This window comes from Cervus elaphus, chromosome 19 (assembly GCF_910594005.1).
Source record: "Cervus elaphus chromosome 19, mCerEla1.1, whole genome shotgun sequence".
Classification (NCBI taxonomy): domain Eukaryota; kingdom Metazoa; phylum Chordata; class Mammalia; order Artiodactyla; family Cervidae; genus Cervus; species Cervus elaphus.
The window spans coordinates 49741383-49759971 of NC_057833.1; the positions used below are offsets into that span (position 1 = coordinate 49741383).

The following is an 18589-nucleotide window of genomic DNA, read 5'->3' on the forward strand; positions in this document are numbered from 1 at the left end:
GGTTGGGAAGATCCCTTGGAGAAGGAAATGGCAACCCACTTCAGTACTCTTGCCTGGAAAATTCCATGGACTGAGGAGCCTGGTGGGCTACAGTCCATGGGGTCGCAAAGAGTCGGACATGACTAAGTGACTTCACTTACATATATACATACACATGTTATTTGTGTTCTCTTTTCAATGACAAAGAATGATTTGGTTTTGGTTTAAAGAAATATATATGTGCAATTAAAAAATGTTTGGCACGCCATATTTGTAAGGTCAAAATGCCAAAGATTTATAGAATCATAGATGATATTTTTTGTCCATCTGCCATTGAAATTTTCTACTACAAATAAGTATTACTTCAGTAGTAAGTAAAAGTCAGTTGAAAATGTTTGAAGACTCCTAGCAGTATCCATTTAATGATAATCATCTTTCCCCTGAATTCTGGAGTATCCTGACCCGAATTACTGACCAGCAGTGATTATAATGCAATTTGGCCTTACAAAATGCACATATGCAGTGCTCAAAAATCAATAAAGTATCATATTTATTGCTACTTTTAGAATAGCTGCAGGTCACCCACATTTAATAAGAATTCTAAATTAGAAATAGAAAAATATTATATAATGTTGCAAGCGAGGATCAAATTTTTTCCAAGGACAAAAAGAAAACACGTTTTTTTTTGTTGCAAAGAGAAGCAATCTGGATCATCACCACATACATAACATAAAATATTAAAACATTCATCTATTTTTAATATACTATAATTTTAATTTCTGGAACTAAATTCTGAAAGACATGTATTGTGTGGCTGTTTTCCATGAGAACACTAAACAACACAAGGTACAAAATCTTCACAGGTATTTTTTCAGGTGTTGAGACATTCTTTATGGTTATTTCTCATATTGGCCTTCAGGATAATCTCAGTGAAGACAATGGGTGGAAATCCAGCTCTGAGCTGTGATGGGCTGAACAGGACCTGGGGGTTAGGGCTGGAATGGCTTGGTGAGTGGGGGAAGAGCTATTCTAGGACAAGGACTGGTGAAAGTAAATGAACCGCTTTAAAGAAAGGAGGAGTTAAGAACAGAAGAGTACTTGGGGAAAAAAAAAGAAACAGGAGAATCTGGAGCCCCAGGCACCTAGGATAAATGCTCTTGGCTGTAGGAAACTTCCACTTGCCCACTTCTGGGCTCTCACTCCCATCCCCTCACTCTGACCACTATGGTATACAGGTTCTTCTCTATTAAGAGTGACCAAAGAAATGATACATTAGCCTGGATCATGACATTCCATAGAAGATATAAAATTGTATTCTTGTTTTAGAAGTTGCAAGGACTCTGTGATGACTCAGGGAGAGCTTTCCTCTTTCCTTAACTTATGACCAAAGGTCAGTGACTTGGTCACTTAAGGTTAATTTTAAGTAAAAAATGCCCACAGAGTTGATAATTGATCTAGATGCTAAAGACAGTAATAGCAATCTTTGGTGACAGAAGCTACCTATGGGAGGATACTCTGAAAATTCTCAAGAAATGAAAACACTTTAAAATGAATTAAGTACATAGAATATCATTTCTACAATTAATGCCTTTCTGGAAAATGAAGGTTTTAACAGCAACTGCCACTAGCCCACTCTTCTACTAATCCAAGGCCTCACTTTCCTTTCCTTCCAAAACCAAGCTCAAATAAAAGAACCAGAATTCACATCTAGTCACAGTTGTGAGTAGGCGGTCTTACAAAGTACCATTTTTCTCAATTTTAAACAACCTCGTGGGGTTGTGAGGATTTAATAAACTCATGTAGGTAAAGAACCCAAACCACTGCCTGGCATATAGTAGGCACTAAATTAGTTTTTCAGGATCAATGCCTCCCAATTATAATAAGTTCCACTCCTGGAGACTTATCCCCAGGGAGCTCTTCCCACCATGCCCCTGGTGAAAATCTACAGTAAATTGTCTTCTCTGAAAACCACATCCTGGGAAAAATCTTGATTGGGGTTATGTAAAAATTGGATTTCAAGGTCACATATCATTTAAGCTTGGAAATTCTGGGTTAAACTGGTTTATTTATGAAAGGACTTTCAAAATCCTATAATATGATGAGGTACATTATATCTCTGAAGTAAGTAGAGTGTGCAGTGCTTCCCAAACTTCTCTGCAAGTGGAACACTTTTGGGGGAGGTATCAGACTTTGTCTCAGGAACACTTAGAGATCCCTACTCCTGCCTGTGCACTGTCCTCTGGGGTTAGGATCTGAGCATCTGTACCATTTAGCAAAATTCCCTGGGTGATTTTAATGCATCCGGTCTATAGATCAGCTTTTGAAAGCAATTTTTGGGGGCTCCAAAATCACTGCAGATGGTGAACTGCAGTCATGAAATTAAAAGATGCTTGCTACTTGGAAGGAAAGCCATGACCAACCTAGACAGTATATTAAAAAGCAGAGACATTACTTTGCCAACAAATGTCCATCTAGTCAAAGCTATGGTTTTTCCAGTAGTCATGTATGGATGTGAGAGTTGGACTATAAAGAAGGCTGAGCGCTGAAGAATTGATGCTTTTGAACTGTCGTGTTGGAAAAGACTCTTGAGAGTCCCTTGGACTGCAAGGAGATCCAACCAGTCAATCCTAAAGGAAATCAGTCCTGAATATTCATTGGAAGGACTGATGCTGAAGCTGAAACTCCAACACTTTGGCCACCTGATGTGAAGAACTGACTAACTGGAAAAGACCCTGATGCTGGGAAAGATTGAAGGCGGGAGGAGAAGGGGGCGACAGAGGATGAGATGGTTGGATGGCATCACCGACTCTATGGACATGAGTTTGAGTAAGCTCTGGGAGTTGGTGATGGACAGGAAGCCTGGCGTGCTGCAGTCCATGGGGTTGCCAAGAGTCGGACACAACTGAGCGACTGAACTGACTGCCCTTTCCAGTGTGCTTCCAGCTGGCAGATCCTACATCCACTCTATATGGTTTAATTTTTTTTTAAAAAAGGTAGGAATTAAACAAGCTATCCTGTGATGGGTATATCAATTCATAACTTTGAGTAAGTTGTGCAATACCATCTCAAGTAATTGTTGAAGACCAGTAGCAGTATCAAACTCTATTTTGCTTTTTAATTTGAAATTTATGAAGATGATAGGTCATGTACACTTGATCAGTATAATTCTACCTACTTCAAATAGACGTGATGAGTTTAAATTAAAGCACAAGAAGTCACAACACTTTTCACAAAGGATGGGACATTCCTCCTCAGCTGTTCTATAGCAACATCTTGGTCCTTACCACTTCAATAATTATGTGTAATAAATCATGGGAGAATGAGCAAAGCAAGAAGTTTAAGTGCTTGTGTGAATATCTGGGGTTCTTTCAGAAATGAGTAAAACTTTTAAAGAAATGTCAAGATTCAAATACTGTATGATATCACTTCTTTACAGAATTTAAAAAATACAACAAACTTATGAATATAACAAAAAAGAAGCACACTCACAGATACAGAGAACAAACTAATGGTTACCAGTGGAGAGAGAGAAGTGGGAGGGGCAATACAGGGGTATGGGATTAAAAGTTACAACTACCAGGGATAAAACAAAACAAGCTACAAGGATATACTGTATAACACGAGGGATACAGTCAATATTTTATAACACTGATAAATGGAGTATAACCTTTAAAACTGTGAATCACTCTATTGTACACCTGTGTTGTACATAGTGGGGCTTCCCTGGTGGCTCAAATGGTAAAGAATCCACCTGCAATGTGGGAGACCTCAGTTCAGTACCTGGGTTGGGAAGATGCCCTGGAGGAGGGCATGGCAACCCAGTTCAGTATTTTTGCCTAGAGAATCCCCATGGACAGAGGAGCCTGGTGGGCTACGGTCCATGGGGTCGCAGAGTCAGACATGACTGAGCGACTAAGCACAGCACATCACACTTGACAGTGTACAACAACTACACTTCAATAAAAAAGAAATGTCAAGATAGCAGTGTTATTACTCTATCAAATTATTATGATGCAATACATTATGCAGTTACTTTATGAGGAAAATGCTTCGCTCCGGCTTTGGATGGGATCCTGGAAAATAAAGCCACTAGCATTATTGACAGAAAAACTTTGTGAGCTTTGTCATTAAGCATTATGAAAACAGTACCATTCCGAAGGCACCCTGAGTCATTCTGAAACTGTTGTTTTTGCCAAAGGTAATTTGGTCTATAGTCTTACTGCTTCTAGAGAAGTGTGTCCTTCACTGAGGACCTTCATATCAAGGGTGCAGCTTGAATTTAAAAGGGAATACATGTGATGGCCTTGTTTGTGCATGCTCTCAGGCATGGGCATGCACACTTGTTGTTGAGAAGGGGAATGAAGCAGGGGCATAGTGGTAACAAGAGAAAAGTAGAACAGTGAGGAGGAGACGTAAACAAAGCTGGAGGCAGGCTGGGGAGAGAGGTAGCAGGCTTCTTTGCAGGCAGCCCAGGACACTGCCCCTTATCAATGCTTTTGCATACCAGAGGAGCTAGAGATCATTTCTAAGGGACCCATTAGTGACCAGATAGGTCCAGAGCCCAGCATGGAAGAGGTTCTGGACTGCGGGCCAGGACGGCTGGGTAGCACACCGAGCAGCTGTTAAACCACTGGGGAGTTGTGTGCACTCAGGGAAGGCGCCGGATGGTTCACAGAAGTCTTCACGCAGCACAGTCTGACCACCTGGGCTGAGCCCTGACAATCACCAGGCGCTGTCTCTTTACTTCACAGCAGAAACTTCTGCTGAGGTTAGAGGTGGAGAGGAAAGGTGCGCAGGACTGGACTCTTACTCAGTATACCGCCCCCCTCACCTTCAACCTCAAGCAGCAGCTTACCTCGCTGCAGTGCTACCTGTTGAATATGTTTTGCTAATATTTCCTAAATTTAACTTTTGTGATTAGATGAATCAAAAAGTACTGCACAAACATAAATTTAATGTTAAAGTAAAATATAAACAACTAATCTTACATTTAATGTTATTCATAGGCCATTGACAGGCTGTTTAGTAGCTAGGCATGGACACCAAGAAGTTCGTGGGTACAACTGAAATGAACATGACTTTGACACACCAAAATGAATGTTTAGACTTTGTTTTGCTTTGGGTACTCCCCCATATTTATAAAACTAGCACTGGAAAAAAAAAAAAAAAACAGCAACAAAATCGCAGCTATAATTTTTTAAGGCCCTACTGATAAGTGTGTAAGGCTTGCAGTTATCTCTCAGAGTATAAATTTAGGGCCCAAGAAAAAACACACTCCTCTTCCTCTCTGCTTGATATTTTAATATTAAAGTGACAGTGTGACTAAATAGGGAGTTATGAAGACTTGGATTCTTTGGCTGTGTTACTAATCGGTTTGAGTAGGTCACAAACCTTTGCAAGTTCCAGTTTCTATGAAACAAGGGTGTAGAATAGAACAAGATTTTCCTGGAGTGGGAAAGAAGCACAGAAAGCAGAGAATACAAACAAGGTGTGTGAGTATCGGAGGGAGTAGGAGAGGCAAAGCAACGAAAGCAGCTACAGCCTGGAAGAGAGGCCTTCAGATGAGGCTGTGGCCTGCACATCCCTTTTCTTTCCACTTGGGGGAGCGAGCTCCTCACCTTGTAGCTACAGATCCACCCTCTGCATTTCAAGGGGTTGTAAAATCAATTTAGAGGGTGGAAACCGGCGTTAAAGAGGAAGGAAAACAGAACCTAATCCAAAATATCAGAGTGCATCACACATGGTGACGGTATTATTTTTCAGGATTTAATTTTCCTATTATATATAATATATAAAGCATGTGCATATCAGGACAGGTTATATAATTTTTCTTTGGTTCATAATACAAAATGTTTGAAAAACATTTTACTGACTCTCCTGCCTGCAGTAGGAGACAGGGAGGTCTAGCTCTTTTTTTAATCCATCTCTCTCCCTCCCTCTCTCCCTTCTTTTCCTTCTCTTCTCCCCATCTCTTCTTTTCCCTTGTTATCCACTGTCCTCACTTCTCCTCTACCCAGGCGTTTTACCCCACTCTCCCACTCACTCTGTCTCTCCTCCCTCCCTTCATGCTCCTGTCACCACCATTTCTGCCTTGCACCACCTCCACCCACCACCTTGCCCCTCTTTATGCCTCAGTCTCACAGGAGCAGACGTGACAAGACACAGTCCAACTGGGAGTGTGACGTCTGCATCTTCCCCCATCCTTGACCCAGGATTGAGACTCACTCCCAAACCTCTTCATTTCAGGCCATTATTGTAAGGGTGTGTGACCTGGATGACACACCTATGGAAGAAATGGGTTGAAGTGTTCCTGAGATTTGAGGATGCACATTGAAACTGGTTAGATATGAATCAAAGCAACCAGACTTGGCACTGCCAGCCGTGGTCTACGGAGAGAAAGGGACTGCCCCAGCCCCTGGAATCTATGCCTAATTGGTCAATGGGGAAATGTCACAAAGTGTGCAAGTCACTGGGCCCTCTCTGGGTCTCAGGGCCCTTATCTGTCAGTGGAGATGATTTTGCTTGATGCTCAGGAAGACCTTCTGATCCCTGACAACAGAGATTTTATAAAAATGTTATTGCCCAGACTCACATATAGCCATATCTCCAAAAACTGAAAGGGAAAAAAGTAAGTTCAGATTTAACCAAAGGAGATGAGCATTTTAAACAAACTGCTGTCCTTACCGAAGCTGAAAATCAAATACAAGGCAAACTGAAAATGAATGATTTTCCCACATTACAAGCTGTAGGCCAGTCAAAGTGGGGAAAGAGCATTAACAAAACCATCACCATTGGGGAGATCTATTTATGGCATTTATTACCTTTCCTGAGTACTCCCAGAATGCTTAACAAAATGCAAAAAATAGATCTAGGTTTTGAGTAGGTAAGTGCCATGATCTTTATATTTAGTTCTATAGATATGAGATGCAGTATCAACATAGGGAGACCAGAAGGTAAAAACCAAGTATCACTCCACTTAAACCTCCAATTTGTGTTAACATCACTACTTGTAACTATTAAATTCTACATATATGAATTGTTCTTCTTTACAGAAATTTTGGTACTTGGGAACTTCTCCATTCAATACCTATAGAGATAAAGCTCCTACAGAAAGGTCACACACACACAAAACCAATCTTGACTGTCATTTTTCAAAGTGACATCATTTAAAAGGATCAATATTAACTAGCTGAGTTATTTAATATATTCACCTTTGGTCTAGATACTAATTTCCTAGTGCCTCAGCTGATGTGGTTATGCAGGCAGGGTCCATCTCAGTCCCTCTGCCTCTCAGTCTCTGTCCCCAGTCTTCCTCCCTCCCAATCTCTTTCCCTCACTCTCTCTCTGGAGAAGAAGCACAGAACCTGAGCTATGCACTAGAAATCACAGGAGTCTGTTTCTCTGTCAGATAGCACTTAATTATAAATTTGAAAAGATGCAAGCAACTGGGGTTAAAAAGAACCTTTTGATATGTTTCGGTTAAAAAGTGACCATTTCAGAAAAGTATTCCTGAAGAGGAAACTAGAGTTTGGACAATTGCCTGGTCTTCCCAATAAGAAGTAACCAGAAAACTCCTTCATTTAGACATGCAAATGTTTTGCTTGTCTAGAAGGTTCTGACAGTGATGAAGAAAAATAATGATTTTCCGTTATCTTGAGATTTTCATAAACAAAAGAGTGAATTATGACTTGAATGGCATTAGCCATAAGTCTGCAAATTTTAATTCTATTTTTAGCCCATCCATCCATTCATCCACGCAACAAATACTTACTTAATGTTTATCGTGTGCCAAGTATTGGGGTTATGCAGTGAAAGACATGACCTCTTATGGAGTTCACAATTTCTGCATTTCCAAAGTTGGCTTAATTGCCATTTTTAATATGACTCGTTAGAGATTTCAGAGGGTTATACTTTCTACATTAGTCAAATTTTGTATGACATGAAAAGAAAGCACATATTATGAGTAGAGTAAATAAAGTCTTAAGTCCTCTAGATCCTAGAAATTAATAAACAGCTTGATTTTTTTTGCATGTTCCCCTAAATCGTGGACTATTTAAAACATATTTTGTGGATAGCTTTCTAAATGCATTACAAGTTCCTTGCTTTTTCATGCAGGATATGCCAATGATTCATTATTAGTTATTATTAATATAATAACATATTATTATGCTGTATCATAATACAGTGGCTCTGTTGGGCTCTATATTGGGTTATGTTGGAACATAGGATCATCTGCACCAATGGAGAATAGCTCTTGACTACCTTGATCTTTTGGGTTCTTTTGACTCTTTTTTGGAAGTTTATCTTTCTTTCCTGTCAGGTACTGATATCAAGCTACTTGCTCCAATTCTTGATTCTTATTTGCTGCTTCTAAATTGCTATGGGCTTGGAAACAATCTAACCAAGAAATAGAGAGGGTTGCCTGGAAAATCCCATGGATGGAGGAACCTGGTAGGCTACAGTCCATGGGGTCGCAAAGAGTCGGACATGACTGAGCGACTTCACTTTACTTCACCTGTGGAAGACAAGAAGGAGTTCCTCTGGAAAGATAAGAACTTTATCTGTGTGATATTTCTTTTGGTTGCTCAGAGGCTGGTTTTTATTTTCTTCTTGTTTCTTATAATGTTATAAATAGGTAATGTTTTTTGGGTAGCTGTGTTCTTAATCACTGAATTTATTCCTCTACAAAATGCAATATTCCTATGGCTTAACTTGACTTTTCTATTTTATGGAGTTCTTAGAACTCTATTTTGTAACTGGTAGGTAGATCTTCAGCTACTTTTTAAATAGACTACCAAACCACTTGCCTTGATTTACTGGATTGATACCTTTAAACCATAATAAGGCAAGGTTATGCTAGATATTCTGCTGTTATTTAGTTGTTAAATTGTGTCCAACTCTTTATGACCCCAGGGACCGTAGCCCACCAGGCTCATCTGTCCATGGGATCTCCCAGGCAACAATACTGGAGTGGGTTGCCATGTCCTTCTCCAGGGGATCTTTCCAACCCAGGGATTGAACTCATGTCTCCTGTATGGCAAGTGGATCCTTTCAACGTTGAGCCATCAGGGAAGCCCAGATGTTGTGTTACAATTGGTCAATTTTGAAATAAAGAGTCTTTCTCCTTATACACTGATTTGGCAAAAACAAGGCTCACAGGAAGTGCATATAGTGATCTCTATATTCCTACACCTTGCCAATTTAGTAAGAATATGAGCAAAGTGAGACTTCTGACTAAATCCCAGAGATCATAAATCAGATAAGAAAAATAACATGACTTACTGCTTTCTAGGCTGATATCTTCCCAAATATCTAGGGAGATGGGATAATACTCAACTGAGCTCAGATGATGGAATGTGGGGTCAGTGGTCAAGAATGGCTTTATTGGGATCTTATTAAATAGACATGAGGAGAAAGTATTGCTGTCACTGGAGATTTCCAGACAAAACATATAGAGAGTATAAAGATTTGGATTTAAAAAAAAGACTAGGAACTTCTATCAAGTACTCCAGAAAGTCAAAAGGTATTTTCACCCTGGAGCTTACTGCTTTCATAATCTGACAGGGGAGCTACATATTCTTTAAACTAATGTCATTTGACGACTTTACAGGGGATTAATCATCAGGTGTTGATGAGAGGAGTGCCTCTTCACCCGCTTTTTAGATTTTTTAGGGCTCAGCATCCTTTTATATCCAACTATTACTTGCCAGGTGGCTCAGTAAGAATCAGCCTGCAGTGCAGGAAATGCATGTTTGATCCATGGGTTGGGAAGATCCCCTGGAGGAGGAAATGGCAACTCATTCCAGTATTCTTGCCTAGAAAATTCCATGGACAGAGGAGCCTGGTGGGCTATAGTCCATGGAGTTGCAAAGAGTCAGACACTGCTGAGCAACTGAACACACACACTTGCCTTTGGTCATCTTAAGAATGAGGTCTCATTCTCTAGAGCTGGGCGGTGCCATATATTAGCCACTTGTCACCTATACTTATTAAACAAAGTTGAAAATGCAGTTCTCAGTAGCACTAATCACACATCATGTGTTCACTGAGCACACATAACCAGTGGCTGCGGTATTGGACATCACAGACACAAAACATTCCCACCCTACTGACGGCTCTTAAGGCACAGTGCCGTTCTAGAGTCTTGCCTCAGGGGGATTGCCACCCTGGTGCACTTGCAGTTTCATCTCCAGTATGACCACTTCATTGAGTCAAAGCCTTGTCTAGCCTGACCTTCAGACTTCCTCTATACTGTATTCTACAACTCTGAACCTCTACGTTAGCCCTTCTTTGCAACAGGGTCCTGAGAGAGCTCTAGGACTTTTTGTCAACATTATTTCTCAAGGTTTCCTCCATCTGTACATTGGAAACTGAGTTATTTCCATAGGTGGATATGTAATCTAACCAACCAGTGTTCTTGCTGACCCTTTGTTAACAACTGAATATGTTTAGTATGCTATGGAAAAGATGTTTAAATCAGATTGGGAGCTGGAAGAAGTGAGTTGTGAGGTTTTAGGGCTCTATGATTCTACTTATGTCAACAAAACATAGAGGATTAATTGATGTTCTCCCCTATAAACTGTCAAGAAATATATTCTATTAGATAATTTGATTAGGTATCTATCAATCTGTCTGTTGTTTTGGTTGAGGGTGGGGATGATGAGGTAGTTAGGGATGGAGGGAATATTTAGGTCAAAAGAAAACATCAGTGGAACTTGAAACCTAAGGCCTGCAAAGTAGGATGGTTAACCTCAGATGAATTCTAATGTCAGGATTACCCAGAGTTTTAATAAAGAGAAGTTACTTTTACTTTCTCAAGCCCGCCTATCATTTTGATTCGGTCAGGGGATACTGGCAGTTAGGTTAGGACACTGTCGAACATTTGACTTCACCCTCCATTAGGAATTTTGGACCACTGTGGAGAAAGAGGGGTGAGTGAGAAAGAAGTCTGACAGACACTGACTTAGAGATTTAACAGGCACTACTTTACCAGGAGAGAATTCCCAGTCAACTTTGGTCCACTTGTTGGGAAGCCTTGTTGTTGGGTATTTACGGCCGTAAGTGTACTCCATTGAAACCCTCCACCAACCTACTTGTTATGAAAATCGTAGATCTCCTGGATGTTGCCAAAGATGATATGCTCCTTATTAAGGATCCCAGGGGGGATCTCCTCCACACCACTGGTCATTTCCCACAGGTAGGTCTGTAAGACAGCAACAGTTCCATCATTGGCAAGCACTGCCATGTGAAATACATACAAAACAAATATGCTTTAAAAACTTGTGGGGTAAAGGTCAGACTAGGGCTGCATGTAGAGCTTAAAAAGTGAGATGGTAAATAAGCAGAATGAAAAGAAAGAAAACCTGAATGTTCTATTATCTTGATCTGCTGTTAAGGAAATTCATCCTAGCAACAGCACAAATTCCATACTTTTATTTATTAAATATGTTTTGAGTTTGACTGTGCGTCAGGGGGGAGACGCAGATTTTCAGATTTAAGTTCATTGACTGTGTCATGGATTTTATTTTGAATTCATTTTCCTTACATGCTTTCTTTTATTGGGTCTAGTTCCAATTTTAGAAAAGTTTGTTTTCCAAAGCACGTTTAACTCTCATGCAATTATTACTGACTTGGGGAAAGATGTCCTCTGGCTGGTTTTTCATTCTTCAAGCTCGGATAAGACAGAATACTGAGCTCCTCTCCAGTACCAGATGTGGCAAGGACACCATTTTCTAACACAGCTGAGAACTGATGACCATAAGACTTACCTCTAAGCACTCGTGTAAGTCCCTCACATAAGCCTTCTCTGTCTGGAGCAATTCTGCCATAATGAATCTAGAAGGAAACAAATGGGCTTTCAGTTGGTTAGAGAGGTAATGCATCCCTTTTTTCAAACTTCACTGCCCCCACCCAAGCATTTATCACATTCTTGAGTGTCCTATATTTCTAATTTACTAACATAAATCTCTTCCTCTGAGTCGCTCTCACTCTGATCACTTGCTCTGTGTCCCTTCAGTAAGCTTGTGCTCAGCAAGTTCCACACTTACCCCTTCCTTTCTGCACCAGTTCTACCAGGTTGTGATTCTGTGCTGATATTTGTGTGCTCTCAGTTGCACATGTGTGTGTGGGCACAAGCATGCAGCACCACTCACACTCATTCTCACCAACTAGACACCAATTCAGCTTCCTACATTTCTCTTACTGTAGCTCCCAGAATGCTGCTTCCTGCTCAGTAGAATTGCTGACTTACACCAAAATGGTTCACAGTTTCACAGGTTAAACCAGGTTTAAACATCAGAAAGGTTAGCAAACTCTTTTCTGTAATGAACCAGAGAGTAACTGCTTGTGGGTCCTTCAGTCTCTGTCACAAGCACTCAGTTTTGCTGTTGGATGTGAAAGAAGCCACAGGCATATGTTAAAAAGAAATGTCTGGCTGTGTTCCAATAAAATTATTTATGAACAGAAAATAATTTCATCTAATTTTTATGTAACAAAATATTCTTGTTTTGATAGTTTTCACCATTTAAAAATGTAGAAAATAATTTTTAGTTTATAACCTATATAAAACAGGTGGCCTATAGGCCATAGTATGCTGACCTCTGGCCTCCAAAGGGACTATTTTACATTGCAAACTACTGTGCCTGAGGCTGAGTGGGTGATCCCAGCCACAGCACACGCTAACAGTGTCAAGTGACTGCTCTTCACTCTCCCCAAAAGAGAAGCCTGTGCCACACATTTGCAAGAGGAGGGCTCCTTTCTCCCTGGACTCCTAAACAACACATTGCACCCAGGCAGACATTAAATTTAATGACGTGAGGCTTCACTGTAGTGTACCCACGTCTTTCACAAAGTTGTATTATAAAAGGTCCTTTCTAGCTGGTATGTGATGTGCAATAGTATCTGATTTAGCACAAAGTATATTTTTATACATTTATTTTAGATTATCTATGTCACTGTTTGCATGGTACTTTATAATGAAAATTTCTATTTACAATGTGTCACATCAGATAAAAATTCAGAGAAAGATTATCCACAGAGTGTTCCCTGTTGGAAATTTCACAAGAAATGTTAAAATAAGAAGCATCTTGTCCTGGACCTTTATCGTCATGGTATTTTTTTTTTAAAGCAATACATTGTTCTAGCAGTGGCCTTTCCATTGAAGTATAAAAATCTCCTTTTGGAGGAGTTAATAAGCTATACTCTTACTATTCTTGCTCTATTGGTAGATGGAAAGTCCATGAGCTTTGAAGTCAGGCAAACAGGAACTGAATCATGACTGCTGTTTCCTAGAGGCAGGTCTTGCTTCTTTAAGCCCCAGACTACTCAATTGTACACAGCTGATCACAAAGGGCTGCTGCAAGGATTAAACAAGCTCATGTAAGCAAAGTTCCTAGAACACTGTAAGTGCTTGGTAAACAAGGAAAGAAGGAAGATCAGAAGGAACATAATCCCACGTGCTTTGAAAAGTTGTCTTTGATTTTACTGCCTTGGATTCTGGCAAGCTTCTATCTTCTCCTTTTTTTCTCCTCCTACTTCCTACAGTTTTCCCTGTTTTTCTTCATAATATAGCTTCACTACCGTCTACCCCATTTTCTTTTACTTTCCATCCACCTTTACCATCCTCTGGCGATTTGGAGTCCCAGAGAGAGCCCAGCAGGAAGATATGCCCTCACACTGTCTCCTCATTTTCCTCCCTGTTATGGGTTGAATTGTGTCTCCCCTAAAATGCATATGTTGTGTCCCAACTCCAGGTACCCTAGGATGTGGTACTTATTCAGAAATAGAGTCATTGCAGATGCAGTTAGTTAAGATGAGGTCATACTGGCGTAGGCTGGGCTCCCATTCCAAAATGACTGGTATCCCTAAAAGTTGGGGGGGGGGGAATCTGGACACAGGCCTGTGTTCAGAGAGGATGCCATGTGCATGTGAAGACAGCCATCAACATGGCAGGAGAATGGCCTGGAGCAGAGGCTGCCCTCCCAACCCTCAGAAGGAGCCAACCCAGACAATATTGTACTCTCAGACTTCTCGCCTCCAGAACTGTAAGACCATACATTCCTGTTGTTAAAAGCATCTACTTCATCATACTTTGTTACAGCAGCCCAAACAAATGACTACACTCCCAGATAAAACACAAGCTCTGACTTCACAGACTACCTTGAATTTCTTCAGCTCTAAGGGACCCGTGGTCCTACTTTATTTTGATAAAATCAACTACAGAAGACTTCTTAATCTTAGAACACACTTTTTTTCCAGCATTACCTGAAAGGACTCTGTCAAAATGCTCTTCATAAAGTGTGCGCTTATCTCTGGCTATATGTAACTTTGTAACACCGCTGTTAAGGAAGCAGAGTGGCAAGACTTGGTTTGTAAAGTTGACTTAGTTCATTGTTTCTTCTCTCCAATGCCCTACAGTTCTTGGTTAGCGTGAAATGTGGGTGGAAACATCCCGTCTGTCCATCCCAACCTCTGTAGGTGGTCATGAGGACACATCAGCTAGTCTAAAGTGATGGGTGGCAGTGAAAACCAAGCACAGCCATGAGGAACCTGCCAGTCAAGCAGAAACTGCCCCCAACCCCTGCCCACATGCACACACAAACATACTCTTTTTTCCGGGCTGATTTCCGCTTCTCTTCATTGACCTCATGGTTGGCATCCCGGAGCTTGACCTCACGATCTGAAAGGCTTGCTGGGATGATGTCCAGCTCCAGGTCCTTGTTATCCTATACACAACAGATCACAGAGGTCACCTTGGAGATGTTCTGGAAAGCAACTCATCAGAGTTAGGGGAGGCAAGGGACAGGAAGAACAGAGAAGGATATAATGGAGAAGGATAAGAAGATGGGGAATCCCACCAACTGCCACCCACAAGCACTCTTCTTCATAATTCTTCAAAAAATTCTTCATAATGTTTTTTCAAATAAGAAAAATATAAAATGTTCAAGTCAAGTGTTCAGGACTAATATCTACAACAAAGGAAAAGAATGAACACATTTGATAATTAGTCTCATATTTCCCCAAGGACTTTGCTCTGTTTAGATCTACACACACACACTGGTCCAAGGTTGATTATTAACCATTAAAACAGATGTGAAACAGAAATGCATAAATACAGAAGAAAACTTCCATTTGTCAAGGGGAAGTAATAAAAGTAAATATTTTTATTTAAACAAACTGGAAATAGCTTTCTATTTCTGGAAATAGAAAGCTAAATGACAGAACGATTGCTGAACTTTCTAATTGCCCATTCCTGCTTACTTCAACCACTGTCTGGTATTTATATAGGATGAAAACCTCTCGGAAAAAAAGTTCATAGGTTAAAGCCTGGGGGAGACGTTAATTCCCCCAATTTTAGTGGTTTGACCACTTTATTCTCTGTTTCAGAGTATGAGCCTATTTAAAGATTTAAGAACTAGAAACCCTAGGATTAAATTGCCACCCTGTATTTAGCTCTTAATTCATAGGTTACTGACCCTTATTATAAAGAAGAGATTAAAAAGTCAGTCTTCTTTGCTTCCTGGCAAAGAGTGTCTCTTTTCAGTTGAAATGTCAAATAGACTTTACACAAATTGCATCCCTTATTCTTAAAAGAGCACTATTAGGGCTTCTCATCATGGCGGACCCTAGAGATAAGGCGCTTCAGGACTACCGCAAGAAACTGCTGGAGCACAAAGAGATTGACGGCCGTCTCAAGGAATTAAGGGAACAATTAAAAGAACTTACCAAGCAGTATGAAAAATCTGAAAATGATCTGAAGGCTCTACAAAGTGTTGGGCAGATTGTGGGTGAAGTACTTAAGCAGTTAACTGAAGAAAAATTCATTGTTAAAGCTACAAATGGACCGAGATATGTTGTGGGTTGTCGTCGACAGCTTGACAAAAGTAAGCTGAAGCCAGGAACAAGAGTTGCTTTGGATATGACTACACTAACTATCATGAGATATTTGCCAAGAGAAGTGGATCCATTGGTTTACAACATGTCTCATGAGGACCCTGGGAATGTTTCTTATTCTGAGATTGGAGGGCTCTCAGAACAGATTCGGGAATTAAGAGAGGTAATAGAATTACCTCTTACAAACCCAGAATTATTCCAGCGTGTAGGAATAATACCTCCAAAAGGCTGTTTGTTATATGGACCACCAGGTACAGGAAAAACACTCTTGGCACGAGCTGTGGCTAGCCAGCTGGATTGCAATTTCTTAAAGGTTGTATCTAGTTCTATAGTAGACAAGTACATTGGTGAAAGTGCTCGTTTGATCAGAGAAATGTTTAATTATGCCAGGGACCATCAGCCATGCATCATTTTTATGGATGAAATAGATGCTATTGGTGGTCGTCGGTTTTCTGAGGGTACTTCAGCTGATAGAGAGATTCAGAGAACTTTAATGGAGCTACTGAATCAAATGGATGGATTTGATACTCTGCATAGAGTTAAAATGATCATGGCTACCAACAGACCAGATACACTGGATCCTGCTTTGCTTCGTCCAGGCAGATTAGATAGAAAAATACATATTGATTTACCAAACGAACAAGCAAGGTTAGATATATTGAAAATCCATGCAGGTCCCATTACAAAGCACGGTGAAATAGATTATGAAGCAATTGTGAAGCTTTCAGATGGCTTTAATGGAGCAGACCTAAGAAATGTTTGCACTGAAGCAGGTATGTTTGCAATTCGTGCTGATCATGATTTTGTAGTACAGGAAGACTTCATGAAAGCAGTCAGGAAAGTGGCTGATTCTAAGAAGCTAGAGTCTAAATTGGACTACAAACCTGTGTAATTTACTGTAAGGTTTTTGATGGCTGCATGACATCTCTTGGCTTAATTTAAAAAAAAGTTAAGGAAAATTATGTATGTATTGGCAATGATCTCATTAATATCATATGAATAAAAATGTGTATGAATAACATTGTAAAAATTAGTAATTCAGTAATTCTGCTTTTAAGAAGTACAGAGGAAATTTGTATGTTTGTTAATGTTGCATTTATTGCAGCAGAAGTCAGAAGAGTATGTTGAAGCTTTTTGTATTTGCTGTATGAGTATTTTGTAAAACCTTGAAAATGGTTTGAGATAGTAGTACCAGGGAGCATTTCTTATGACTTATTTTATATCACTTGTTTTCCTCATCCTAAAAAGTTTAATAAAATCTGTTTAATTCAAAAAAAAAAAAAAAAAGAGCACTATTATACATACTGAGGACTCTAATCATTTGCTGGTCAACATAATTGGGTGGAAGACAGTACTGATGAAGCCAAGATAAGGAGTTTAATCCTTACAGTCAACAGTTAACTCTATACATAGAAAAACTCTGTTCTGTAGCCATAGGCCCCACTCCTGGCCAGCCAATTTTACAATATACACAGTACCAGTCGTGGGGAGTTGGAAGTACCAGCAAGATCCAGCCCAACCAGGAGAAAAACCACACAAGGCAAGAGCTCTAGGTGTCAACAGCTCAGGAAGATTCCTCTGCAATCCCAGCTTCCTTCCACAGTGAGGAGTGGCAGTACTGAGGGAGAGGGAAAGGAAGATGTCCCACCTGGGAACCCCCATACCTACCTCTGTGTTGACTCCTAGGGCTTTCTCCAGGGAGTACCGGTATTTTCCCATCCTCAATGAGAAGTCTCTGTAATGCTTGTCCACTGTGGTCACCCATTTCCTGATCTCTGTGGCATGAATGTGACCTTTTTCCACAAAGCTATCAGCCAGCTGAATCAGAAGCTTCACCTTCTCCTTTGTTTGCTGCCCCAAAAGATGGTCATAAGTTACTAGCTGACCTTTACTCTCACAACCCATCACCCCATCCCTCTTTCCTTCTTCACAGCAGCCATAGAGACCTCAGAGCCAGGCTGCCTGGATTTGTATCCCAGTGCTATCACTGGGTCCTGGGTAGCTATTGAAACGCTCTGTGCCTCAGTTCCTTCATCTGCAAAATAGGGATAATAGTTTTTACATCAGAACATTGTTGTGAGCATTACATGAGTTGACAATGCAGGATGGGTCTGAAAACAATGCTCAAAATAAGAGCTCAGTAAGCAATAAACGTTAGCCAGTATGATTACTGACGTAAGAATCTCTGATGTTAATATATAACTTTATTGGTTTACAGAGTATGCTAATGTCACATCAGAGGCTTGTTTGAGTTTTAAAGCATCCCTAGAAGGCAGGTGGAGGGAGGCAGTGTAGGTCTTATTGAGTCACATATGAAAAAAGCTGAGGCTTAGAGAGGCTTAGGGCTTGTCCAAGTTCATACAACCTGTAAGAGATAGAGTGTATTTGCCTATTGTCTATAGTTGCTAGTTTTCTCCCTTCATTGCACTGGCTTGAAGAAGGCTTTCTAAATATCAAGTGAGTTGGTACAGCCAGAATCTGAAGAAATCTAGCTAGCAGATTTAAGAGTAAACTCTGTCTTGTTCACCACCAGGATCTTATCTTTAGTTTCCTTTAGAGAGAGAAGAGTGAACAAAGCTAGTATCCATCACAGGGCTAGTAAGGTGGAACCATGGCATATACTGAGTTAATTTCATTTCTAACAAGAGTGTGTTCAACACCTACCCTGAACACACCAATGTGCAGAGGGCTGTGGGAACTGATTTGGGGGGTAGACAAG

At 40.3% G+C, this 18589-nt stretch overlaps 2 protein-coding genes across 17 annotated transcripts in view; one reads left to right on the forward strand and one right to left on the reverse strand.

Moving 5' to 3' along the window:
• KALRN (kalirin RhoGEF kinase) overlaps positions 1-18589 on the reverse strand; it is a 673187-nt gene that overhangs the window by 234686 nt on the left and 419912 nt on the right. For all 16 annotated transcript variants that reach the window (XM_043875040.1, XM_043875043.1, XM_043875038.1 and 13 more), the window contains exons 22-25: positions 17539-17721; positions 14584-14702; positions 11748-11814; positions 11073-11182 (exon numbers count right to left, since the gene is read on the reverse strand). In XM_043875040.1, the coding sequence (XP_043730975.1) occupies positions 11073-11182; positions 11748-11814; positions 14584-14702; positions 17539-17721 (479 nt within the window). The remainder of the gene's footprint in view (positions 1-11072; positions 11183-11747; positions 11815-14583; positions 14703-17538; positions 17722-18589) is intronic.
• On the forward strand, positions 15581-17157 carry LOC122675886 (26S proteasome regulatory subunit 10B). The gene has a single exon (XM_043875062.1). It carries the CDS (start codon positions 15593-15595, stop codon positions 16760-16762), a length of 1170 nt encoding a protein of 389 aa, XP_043730997.1. The 5' UTR covers positions 15581-15592; the 3' UTR covers positions 16763-17157.